This window comes from Trachemys scripta, chromosome 16 (genome assembly GCF_013100865.1).
Source record: "Trachemys scripta elegans isolate TJP31775 chromosome 16, CAS_Tse_1.0, whole genome shotgun sequence".
NCBI lineage: Eukaryota > Metazoa > Chordata > Testudines > Emydidae > Trachemys > Trachemys scripta.
Window position 1 is genome coordinate 19,920,189 of NC_048313.1, and position 12,327 is coordinate 19,932,515.

General features: G+C 49.9%; 1 protein-coding gene across 2 annotated transcripts in view; it reads left to right on the forward strand.

The window, feature by feature from the left end:
• Nucleotides 1–283: 283 nt before the first annotated feature.
• Nucleotides 284–12,327, forward strand: part of SP1 (Sp1 transcription factor) — a 33,163-nt gene continuing 21,119 nt past the window's right edge. Inside the window, exons 1-3 of one of the 2 annotated variants that reach the window (XM_034791866.1) lie at nt 284–386; nt 2,712–2,812; nt 3,759–5,247. In XM_034791866.1, coding sequence (XP_034647757.1) covers nt 380–386; nt 2,712–2,812; nt 3,759–5,247 — 1,597 coding nt within the window. In that variant the 5' untranslated portion in view covers nt 284–379. Of the gene's footprint in view, nt 387–1,087; nt 1,397–2,711; nt 2,813–3,758; nt 5,248–12,327 lie in introns of those variants that run through there. The other variant, XM_034791865.1, reaches the window with a different exon arrangement.

The following is a 12,327-nucleotide window of genomic DNA, read 5'->3' on the forward strand; positions in this document are numbered from 1 at the left end:
TATTGGCCACAGCCTCCGTCAGTTCCTCCCGCTGCCCTCCCTCATTGGGCGGAGCCGCGAAGGGGGCGTATCCTAGGGCCGGGGCTTTTCGTGGACTGCTACCACTCCCTCTTAGGATCCGCCTGGTTTTCCATTAGCCATGCAATCTGTCATCCGCCATTAGTCCCGCCCACAGGGTGCCTCCTGGCCTCCTGATTGGGCGGGGCCGAGTCGGGAGGCGTGTCTCAGGGCCGGGGCCGTGTCGCACAGCTCCCCCAGTCCCTCCCTCGCCAGCCCTTTGGCGGTCACCGGCGGGGTTAGGCTGCCTCGTCAGCGAGTCGGACTCCCCCGCCCCTCCCCCCGCCCCGAGAGCGACTTGGGCTCGCCCCCCGCAGCGACCATGAGCGGTAAGGACGGCACCACCCCGGCCCCAGGGGACGCGAGTCCGGCCGACTCCGACCGGTCGGCCCCGCCCCAGCCAGCCCCCACCCCCGGGCCGAGGGGACCTGGGAGGGGGAGGGACTCGGGGGAGGGGGGAACCCTCGGGGGTGGGACCCGGGGGGAGGGGGCTCGAGACGGGGGAGGATCCCGGGGGAGGGGGCCTGGGAGGGCCAGGATCCCCGGAGGGAGGGGAACTCTCGTGGGGGCGGTCCCGGGAGGGATTGGTACCTGAGCCCGGGGGGAGGGGAGAAACCTCGCGCGGGAGGTCACGAGGGGAAGGGGCTGGAGATGGGGGAGGATCCCAGGGGAGGGGGGACCTTTGTCCCCTCGTGGGGTGGGTCACCGGGGGGGGGGGGAGACATCCGGGGGAGGGCATCCCTCGTGGGGGGTGGATCTCGCAGGGAGCCCTCAAGGGGGAAGAACCTCAGGGGAAGCGGAGTCCTTAAGGGGTGAATCCTTGGGGGAGGAGGTAAGGATCTCCGGGGGAGGGGCTTTTGAGGGAGGACCTGGGCTGGGGGGGGGACTCTCGTGGGGTGGGTCCCTTGCGGGGGGGAAGCTGTCATGGGGGAGGATCCCAGTGGGAAGGGGAAGCCCTCGGGGGGAGGGTTGCCAGGAGCCTTTGTGGAGGGGTGAGGGGGAGGTTGCCAGAGAGGAGAGATCTCCAGGAGGGCAGGAGTGAATCTTGGGGGTGGATCTTCTGAGGAACCCTGTTGGGGGAGGTCCCGGACAGAGGAGGAGTTTTTGTGTGGTGGCTCCCATAGGGAAAGGAACCAGGATCCTGGGGAAGAACCCTCATGGGGAGGGAGCCTGGGCGGAGATGGCCAGGAATCCTGGTGGGAATAATCCTGGGGGAAGGCACCTGGACGTGGGGAGGGAGGATCTCAGGGAAGGGAGTGGAACCTGCGTGAGGATGAATCTCACATGGAGCCTTTGTGGAACAGACCCGAGGGAGGGGAGGAGAGGCAAGATTCTAGGGGTGAGGGGGGATCCCTTGTGTGATGGATCCTATGAAGAAAGGGGCTGGGATCCTGTTCCTGGGGGCATGGTGGGGAAGAGAGGGGAACTGGGGAACCCTCATGGGGTAGTCCTGGCAGGAGGGGTAGCCCTTGTGGAGGATCTAGGGGGAGGGGAGAATCATTGTGGGATGGATTCTGAGGGGGGGGGGCAGGAACTGGGGGGAAGAGAGAGGCCTAGTGGGGCAGGATCCTAGGGCAGTGGTTCTGAATCTTTCCAGACTACTGTACCTCTTTCAGGAGTCTGATTTGTTTTGCATACCCACAAGTTCACCTCATTTAAAAACTACTTGCTTACAAAATCAGACATAAAAATACAGAAATGGCACAGCCCACTATTACTGAAAAATTGCTTATGTTTTAATTTTTACCATATTTATAAAATAAATCAGTTGGAATATAAATATTATACTTACATTCCAGTGTATAGTATATAGAGCAGTAGAAACAAGTTATTGACTGTATGAAATTTTAGTTTGTACTAACTTTGCTAGTGCTTTTTACATAGCCTGTTGTAAAACTAGGCAAATATCTAGGTGAGTTGATGTATGTACCCCCTGGAAGACCTCTGAATACTCCCAGGGGTACATGTACCCCTGGTTGAGAATCACTGTCCTCAGGTGTAGGGGGAACCTTTGTAGGAGTGGAATCTGGGGGGAGGGAGGTTGGGAAGGTCTGTGGGAGGGGGAACACTCAGGGGAGGAAGGGAGCAGGTGCAGTGGGGACTTGAGAAAGGGAGGGCATGGGGATAGAGGGGAGAGCCCAGGGGGTGAAGAAGGGAGCAGAAGAAGGGACTTGCAAGAGTGGAATGGGGAGGAACCTGAGAGAGGCAAGGGAGTGTGTTCCTCCCACTTCCTCCTCATTGAGTTTCTGTGCTAACCCCACATTTGTCAGTTTCTTCCCCATTCTCTTTTCTCTCCAGTCCCCCTCCCCTCTTCTGCTTTCCCTTTCTAGCTCCTTCACCATCTCCCCCTTCACCATCCTCTCAAGCCTTCCCTTTACCTCTCCCGCCACCCTTTACCTCTCTCTGTCCGGTTGAGTGCCTAGATACTAGGGGGGTGGTTAGTGCCCTTTAAATACTTAGAAAGACCCTCCTTCCCCTTTCTAGTCCCACCTCCCTTCTTTCTGTTTTTACCCGCCTGGGTGTTCTCTGTTCCCTTAACTTTCCTGTTTTTAAACTGTTCTCATCACCCTTCTCAGCCCTTCCCTGTACTCTGCTTCTCGTAAACCTTTTACAATTTGATTGTAACCGTATTTATCATTTTCCTCCCCATGCAGACCAAGAGAGTCCAGAAGAAATGGCTGTTGTGAAGTCTGAGAAGGAAGAAGAAAGTGCTTGTAGTAGAAGCAGTAGTATTGGAGGCAACGGTGAGGGTCAGGTGAGTGGAGTCCCTGTATGGTGTCAGTGGGGAGTGGGATCGAGATCTTGGGGGATCGCATGCATACTAGTGAATAGCTAAATGGGACAGCCTCTTACACCTTATTGCTGTTGAAAGGAGGCAAGTTGGTGGTACCCTGGCGGTCCTCATGCACACTGTGAGACTGCAAAAACCTATGACTTCTGTTTGGCGAGGCTCCCTGTGGTGGCACCTATAGTAAAGGGTAGGGGCTAGCTTTGGGATAGAGAGAGGAGAGTTTTAAGACTGGGGATATCAGTCACTTCTTTGACCTTGCATAACGTATAGCGTGCATGTAATTTCAAAACAAACACTTCACTGCACACATGTCTCCCCCTGGGGGGAGGAGGTGAGAACAGGCATGTGACATGTTAGTCATGTTGCTTAATGCCCACCTAGAAGGTGCTCGGATGCTATGCTGATGAGCACGGTATGAGAACCTATAGAGAATGGAATGTGGCTGTTCATATACAAAACCTCTGCCAATATTAAAATGTCTGCACCTCCTCCAAGAAATAGTGGTGGTAGCTCCTTCCTTAAACCTCTTTTCTTTCTAGGGGAGGCGCGGTCTCAAGGCCCATAGATGTCTAGTAGCAATAGTACTGCCTCTTAGGATCTCTCCTCTGGAGATGTGCCAAATACCACGGCAGAGGGAAACTTCCTGGTCTTGGGCTGAACTATGAAGGCAATTTCTAATGTCTCTCCTTGTGTTCATTGAAATCCTTCCTCCTTTGATGTTCCTCCACTTGCTTGTGCCCGATAGCCCTATGTTTGCCAGTTGTATTTTCCAGCTGTGTGTGTGTGTGTGTGTCACTACGGGGTGTTTCCCTGGTTTTTAGCTGAACGCTCCTCCTTGTTTTTGCTTATTTTGCACTGCCAACTGGGCTGGCTAGTGGATACTTAACTCCTCCTCCTTGTGTGTCTTTAGGAATCCCAGCCTTCACCCCTGGCTCTGCTGGCAGCCACATGCAGCAGGATTGAGTCTCCCAATGAGAACTCCAACAGCTCCCAGAGCCAGCAGGGGGGCGCAGGTGAGCTGGACCTCACAGCTGCTGCCGCTCAGCTTGCCCAGACGACAAATGGTTGGCAAATCATTTCCACTGTCCCTGGGACATCCACCTCCTCCAAGGAGCAAGGGAGCAATGGCAGCGAGTCGTCACCAAAAAACCGACCGGTGACAGCTGGGCAGTATGTGGTTGCTGCTGCCCCCAATTTGCAGAATCAGCAGGTGCTGACCAGTTTGCCTGGTGTTATACCTAATATTCAGTACCAGGTGATCCCACAGTTTCAAACTGTTGATGGGCAGCAGCTGCAGTTTGCCACCACCCCAGCCCAAGTCAATGTCCAACAGGATGCCTCTGGCCAACTTCAGATCATCCCTGGGACAAATCAACAGATCATTACAAACAGAGGCGGGACAGGCAATATCATAGCCACCATGCCAAATCTGCTGCAGCAGGCTGTCCCAATCCAGGGGGTTGGCTTGGCCAATAACGCCCTCTCGGGACAAACTCAATATGTGGCAAATGTCCCAGTGGCTTTAAATGGTAATATCACCTTGCTGCCTGTCAGCAGCGTTGCCGCCAGTCTGGCGCCCACTTCTCAGACCGTCACTTTAAGTAGCTCTGGCTCTCAAGACAGCAGCTCTCAAATAGCGACTTCTGGTGCTGCAATCAGCTCTTCCAACATAGTGACGTCCCTGGCCAGCTCTGGTGCTTTTTTCACCAATGCCAACAGCTACTCTACCACGACCACCAGCAGTAACATGGGTGTCATGAATTTTTCCAGCAGTGGGACCATGGGGACAAACGTTCAGGTCCAGACACCCCAGAGGGTTAGCGGCATTCAGAATTCGGACTCTCTACAGAACCAGGTTTCTGGCGTGGCACTTCAGCAAGGTCAGCAGAAGGATGCCGATCAAAATCAACAGTCCCAGCAGCAGATCCTAGTACAGCCTCAGCTTGTCCAGGGGGGGCAAACCATTCAGGCCCTCCAAGCTGCTCCACTCTCTGGCCAGACCTTTACCACCCAAGCCATCTCCCAAGATGCTTTGCAGAACCTTCAGCTTCAAGCACTCCCCAACTCTGGGCCAATCATTATTCGAACACCTACTGTGGGGCCAAACGGGCAGGTCAGCTGGCAGACTATTCAGCTGCAGAATCTTCAGGTGCAGAATCCCCAAGCTCAGACAATCACCTTGGCCCCAATGCAGGGAGTATCTCTGGGGCAGACGGGGCACACCAACACGCTCACACCAATAGCCTCTGCCTCGCTCCCCAGTGGCACTGTCACTGTGAACGCCGCTCAGCTGTCTTCTATGCCAGGCCTTCAGACCATTAACCTCAGTGCCTTGGGAGCGTCTGGAATCCAGGTACATCAGCTACAAGGGCTGCCGCTGGCTATAGCAAATGCCACTGGTAAGTTGGCCGTTTTGGTGAAATGGCTTCTGAATTTTTCTTTCTGTTTCTGATCTCGCTTCCTATAAGGCAGTGTGTCTCAACCGTTCTGTGCTTATGACCCTCTTTGGACTTAAAAAAAAATAAAATAAAAAAAAATTGTGACCTTTCCCCTCCCCTCCCTGCTAGAAAAAATTCCGAGCCCCCCAGCTTAAGCTTGGGGCAATGGGGCTGAACCATGTGAATTAGCTTTGCAAGGCCCCTTGGCAATTGCCCAGGTTCCTACCCTCTAATGCTGGCCCTGCCTCTGACCCCCCTCAAACCTGTCCTGTGACCCCCTGAGGGTCATGCCCCCCCGGGTTGAGAAACACTGCTATCAGGAGAGGAACCCAAAGACATGGAGTGTCCAGACAACACAGCCAGCTGGGGGAGAGGTGTCAAACACCGAGTCTGCAAGCCAGATCTGACCATTTTTGTTTGTGGGCCATGTGACCGGTTCAGATTCAGCAGACTCTAAGCTTCCATTTTAAAAAGTTTCTACCCTTCATAGTTGTGAAGATGAAGTCCCGCAATAGGAACAAAGTATTACAGAGGCAATGTTGGCTCCCTGAATCTTCAGACAACCTGAAATGAACTCTGAAGAGGTGTGAACTAACTGCCCACCCTCCCTTAATCTGGAGTTCACACCAAAATCCAATTATGACGGTTAACACCTTCATTGCTGATCATTTTAACAAATGAAATGGAGGGAAGTGATTGTGGCAGGCATGTCTTGTGTTTCAGCTTTGGGGTTTCAGCAAGTCACCCACAGGGGTTAAGATAGAAAAGGATTCCCCCTGCTTCTCTCCCCAAATGCATTTCTGGAAGGTGTTATTTTAATCTCCTCCTTCTGAAGCTTCAGGTATAGCCACGGCAGGGTGGGTCAGGACTGGGTGGCACCAAGCATCCTGTGTCTCCCAGCTGTTTGGCTGGCTGGGTCTTGCTCACATGCCCAGTGTCTAACTGATTACTACATGTGGGGTCGGGAAGGAGTTTTCCACAGGTCAAACTGGCAGCGACCTTGGAGGTTTTTCACCTTCCTCTGCAGCCTGTGAGTCACTTGCTGGGATTATCTGGGTATACCTCATTTAATCCTTTCCCTGCCACGGCAGGAGCAGCAAGCACTGGTGCATCTCAGTCCCTCTGCCTGTAACACATGGTTGTCTAATCCGTTGGTCTCATATATTTTGGTCTCACTTCCGTTGTTGAGTTTAGTGTGCGGGTGGTGTTGGTGGCCTGTGATATTCAGGAGGTCAGGCTAGATGATCTGTGATCCCTTCTGCCCTTAAACTCTGTGAAGTGTGGGAATGAAGCCCAGGGAAGGAGGGAATTGGGAGAGATCTCCTCCAAATAAGGAAGAGGGAGATAGATAGAGAGGAGGATGAGGAAAGAAGAGAACCAAAAGGCAGAAATAGCCATGATTCTAAAAGGGAAGATGTTCTCCCACTAAGTAATGCTGAGTGCAACAATGAAGCCCTAAACAAATTATGGACAAGTAAAATTCAGTTGCTAAATAAAGCCTATATTCTACTCCTGATCTTTCCCCAAACCCCTTATTGACATGAGTAAGAGATCCATTGTATGTTGGAGGCAGTATATGGTCATTATGGAGGCCTAAGCAAATACGGAGCATAATTAAAAGTGGAATTCAGTATGAGTTTGACGCCCTTGACCCAGGGGATAAGCCAGACAGGGTTGCAAACTACAAGGCAAAAGAGTCAAATTAGGGGAACATTATAATATTTCTTCCTCATCTTAAATTAGGAATTTCCATACAGTGACTTGAAGTGTGTGGTCAGAAGAAAGTGGGGGTGGGTATAAGATGCTATGATCTCATTACTTGGAGATGTTCAAACGTTGAGACTGGCACAAAGAACCCTGATTGTTTCCATTGAATCACTGTTGTCTTCTCACAAATGGTCCCTCTCAACAATTGATAGTTGGTATAGCCTTATGGTGTCATAGTGCAATGTGCATTTATGGTCTTGCTAGTCTTGACGCTCGGATATTTTGTTCCTACTTTTGAGACAGAGCATTTCACTCAGTGAAAGAAATTAATGCTGAAAAGTAATTTTTTTAAACTCTCGTCTCTGCTTGGTAATAGCTTCTTAGGATGGTGCATGTCACATCATTTTGTATCTTACTTAAAAATGCAGCCACTCAAGTGAGTCACGTAATTTAGAAGCAATTTAAATGTTGCGCAATTCAACTTCAGTTTCCTTCATGAAAGAGAATAAAGCCACTTCCTTGGAATTGTTTTGCAGTGTTTTGTGACCTGTTGAACTGCTGGTAAATTGATTTGGGTTTTGTATTATCTGATTAACTGTAATTGTTGGTTTTCCACTGTATAAAGTCAAGGAAATAACATGAATGTGTATCTTTCTCATAAGCAGTTTGTGTGCGTGGTATAGGGCCTGTTTTTGTCATTTCATTTGTCTGATTTCTGTGTTCAGTGGATTCACTAGTATTGTCTAGTACTCTAACGTCGTGATCCTCCCAAGTACATCCTGTGCTGCCTGCTCTGAGCCTATTCAGCTTGCTCAGTTTTAAACACGCTATGGTACAGAACTTGCTTTGAAGCATATAGGCAGCTCTTAGTTCCTGTATTTGTGAGATGGTTTTGCCCTTGATGGGTAGATCAGGGAGGAACTGTCTTGGAGATGACCCATCAGATCAGGGGTGGGAAAACTTTTTGGCCCAAGGGAATAGAAATTTTATGGAGGGTCATGAATGCTCTCAAAATTGGGGTTGGTGGGCAGAAGGGGATGAGGGCTCTGATTGGGGGGGCGGAGTCTGGGGGGGCCAGAAATGAGTTCAGAGTGTGGGAGGGGGCTCCGGGCTGGGGTGCGGGAGTGGGGGGGTGAGGGTTCTGGGGTAGGGCTGGGGATAAGGAGTTTGAGGTGTAAGAGGGGGCTCTGCGCTGGGACCAGGGGGTTCGGAGGGCGGGAGGGGGATCAAGGCTGGGACAGGGGGTTGGGGCATGGGGAGAGGCTCAGGGGCGCAGGCTCTGGGTGGCGCTTACCTCAGGCGGCTCCCGGAAGCAGTGGCATGTCCTCTGGCTCCTATACGGAAGCGCAGCCAGGCGGCTCTGCGCGCTGCCCCTGCGACTCCCGTTGGAATGCTGGAGGGGGGTCATTGGAGCGCGTAAGAGGGCCATGCCACTGCTTCTGGGAGCCTTGTAGAGCGGCCCCCGAGCCCGCTCCCCGGCTGGAGCCCCAGAGCCCGCTCCCCAGCGGGAGCTCGAGAGCTGGCTTAAAACAGCTGGCGGGCCGTAGTTTGCCCACCCCTGCCTTAAATGGCTCATTGCTGAGCAACCATGTTCGCTTTTTCTTTTTTTTAACCCTGACAGCCAGAAAGAGGGCTGCTTTTAGTGGAAAGCCCCTCATTTGTGATGACACGTTTGCTGCCTTACATTTTAATTGTCTGACCTAATGAATTCTGCAGCAGAGATGGCCAGAGGCCTTTGTCCTCAGCTTGGAGGATATGATGTTCAGGTGACATTTTGATTTCGTTTAGTTTGGTGTGTTTGATGGATATTGTGGTGCAGGCTTCAAGGGACATATGGGAACCTACTTTGGCCAAGCTCTCATGTGGTGAGATATAAATAGGCGGAGCTGGAAGTGATGCCTATTGTTAAAGTTGCCTGACGTTTTCTATTCTGAGCCCCTGTTGCTTATCACTCTGCCAAACTTTAACAGTTTGTGCTGGGACTTTCCATGTTTGCACTCTGCGTAAGAACTGTTGTTTTTTTTTTTTAACGTTTTGGCACAAACTGTTAATGCGCTTCAGAGAGTGAGGTGAAGGGAAAAGTGAAATTGAAATTTTGTCAGGAGATAGCCGTATATAATCAGTAGTGTGCCGGCCCTTATTGTCCGCATCAAAACCTAACCGCATCTTGCCAAATTATGCGACTCTGAACATCATAATTTGTATATGCTCAGCAGAGATTGCTCGAGGTTTGCTGCTAAAATCGCTGAGCATTTCACCTGCACTAAGAATACTCACTGACCCATCCTGTACGCTGTGCCTGCTCCTGGACCCCACAGAGATCAGATGGCGAGCAGCAAAAGCTGTCCCCCTGTCCTCAGGGAAGCAGTGGGAGCCAGGAGAGCAGAGCTGTCAGCTTGGTTCTTCCACTAACACTGAGCACTTCCTGGCTTTTGGCTGTATTATTGAGTAAGAATATTGTTTTCCTCCTTGAACAGAAGTAACTGAGCGGTTGCACAAGCTCACTTACAGAGAGCTGAGGGATAGAAACCTGGTCTCTAATATTAGAGATTCGAATCTTCTCCGCAGCCATTCTGAATGAGTTTGCTAAGTGTGTGTGTGTGTGTGTTTGTGTGTGTGTGTATGTATGTATATTGGTGCTGTCTGTAACCACCAGATCTCATTCCCTCCAGAGCCAGGAAATAAAACTGTGGAATCCCGACTTCCAGTGTTTCAAATAGTTGTGTAAGCCATTGGCGAGGTGTGTGTTGTATGTACCTTTAATGGCTAGTCCATGCAGAAAAGATAAGTCTACTACTGCTATTAGTTATACTCCAGTAGCTCAAGTGATAATGGTTTGTACTGTGGATCTAATGGTTCTGGTTTCCAACCCTTCTGATCATCTATGCAGGGAATCAGTGTGGCTCCACGTGATACAATTTTTGCCTTTCAGTTTTCTCTTAAAATCCAAGGGAATTAAAAAAAATTAAAAGAACCAAGGTTCAAAGTCAAGTGCTAAAGATTTGGCAGGTACCAGAAATAAGGGTGCCTGTGCAATATTAATTCTGCTCCTGTGTGCTATGCAATTTCATGTAGTACTTGTTCTATAGGAATTCTGCTTCTTTCATTGTTGTGGATGAATAGTAAATGGGACAGAGGGTTATAAGAAGAGAAAGGATGTTCTCTTGTGGCAAAAGCACTGGATTGGGACCCAGGAGAGCTGGATTCTTAATTGGCTCTGTTATAGACACTCCCTGTGTGATCTTGGGCAAGACTTTTGTGTATGCCAGAGTGGGTAGAATTAAATTTGCACAGACTACTTTAATTCTAGAATTCCCTAACACTTGTGTGGCTAAATCCTCTAGGACAGAGGTTCTCAAACTGAGGGTCGGGACCCCTCAGGGGGTCGCGAGGTTATTACATGGGGGGGTCGCGAGTTGTCAGCCCACACCCCAGACCCCCACTTTGCATCCAGCATTTATAATGGTGTTAAATATACTAAAAAGTGTTTTTAATTTATAAGGGGGGTCGCACTCAGAGGCTTGCTATGTGAAAGGGGTCACCAGTACAAAAGTTTGAGACTCACTGCTCTAGGAAGCCTTGGAAATCTCCCCCAATAATTCTCAGAGGCTGTCAAATTCACAAAGTACCCTTAATGATTTTCAGCCTTAATGGTGTTTTTAATATAGCTTTTTGCATGTAATAAATATATACATGGAAATAGGCTCAAGTATTGTGTTGAGGATGTAATAGTGCCAGGCACTGTTGCTTGGTGGATGGAACACTGGAGACCTGAGGTCTATTTCTGACTTGACCACTGGCCTGGCTGGTGTCTTTGAACAAGCCACTTAACCTCTCTGTTCCTCAGTTTCCACGTCTGAAAAATGGGGATAATGTTGTTTATCTCCTTTGTAAAGTGCTTTGAGATCTACTGGTCTGAAGGGCTATATAAAAGCTCAGTGGTATTATTATTATTATCTCAATAGTCACTCAAACTGTGGGTGCTTCCATTTCTTAATAGGAATGAGGATTGTCTTGATGAAGTGGGGATTGTCGTCAGACTTTGTCCTGCATCTAGCTCCAGGACAACTCCAGAATTTGGTTTTAATTTTACATGTTTGTTGAGTGGGATTGCAACCTTCAGATGCTACTCATCTAAGGATCGGTGAAGGAGACATAACTTCTGCTGTACATCTTCTAAAGACGTCATTAAAATGTCATCTGTGTCAAAAAATGGAAGCCTGCATAGAGCAAGGAAGCCAGTTTGAATATTGATAACTTTTCTGTGATGTAGCAAAGACTTTGTGGACATTCTGGGGCATATGACACTTACAGATTAACACGGCTACCACTCTGAAACCTGATCCACTGTCATTTCTTTTCCCCTTTCTGCTTCACTTTAAGAAACCAACCTTTTAGCTTTAGGCCATTAACTGCAAAATCTATGGCATAAAGCACTTTTATATAGTACTGTAAGTGCTGGTTTGCTTTTGGTGCAGGTTGCCTTCAAGATAGGGACCGTCTACTGTCTGGTTAAAGTATGTGCTAGGTAAACGACTACTGTAATGTGCTCCCATTAGGTGTCATTGATGCAAGGCATTCAGGACCTTAACTGATGAATGCATGAGTTAAAGTACTCAGCTGAGGCTCTTTTTGTGATGCAAAACAGCTGAGTACAAAAGAGGAGGATACCACTAGGCACGCCCATGCAGCCAGGGGGTGGAGAGTGGAGCTTACAGGGTTTTCCACCTTCCAAACAGAGCGGGCTAGTGGCTGGAACAAGGCTGCATTTTTAAATTCGCAAAGCATTGTTTACCTTTGTGATCTGGAAGGAAGCATTCTGTGTGAACCGCTGGAGAGCACAAGCTCAGAATGGCTCCTTCTTGGGTCAGGGCCCTTGTTTCCTAATCGGGGAGTCCCGCAAAAGGGAGCAGGAAAACAGAATTATTGGAATGTGTTTGTTTACAAAATCTGCACCAAGGAAATACCCTGACATGCGTTGACGAAGTGGGTATTCACCCACAAAAACTTATGCTCCAATACATCTGTTAGTCTTAAAGGTGCCACAGGACTCTGTTGCTTTTTACAGATCCAGACTAACACGGCTACCCCTCTGATACTTGACACCCTGACTCTGTGTCACCAGTTTCTCCTCCTACACTCAGTTTGGCTGTCATTCGACCACGGGCAACTTGGGCCCCAATCCTGTAGAGCAGTGGTGCCCAACCTCTTTCGTCTGGCAGGCGCCAGACGAGCCACAGAGGAGCATGGCGGCGGATGAGCATCCGTCGAAATGCCGCCAACAAGCGGCAACGTTAATATGCGGTGGCGCTGAAATGCCACCGACAAGCAGCG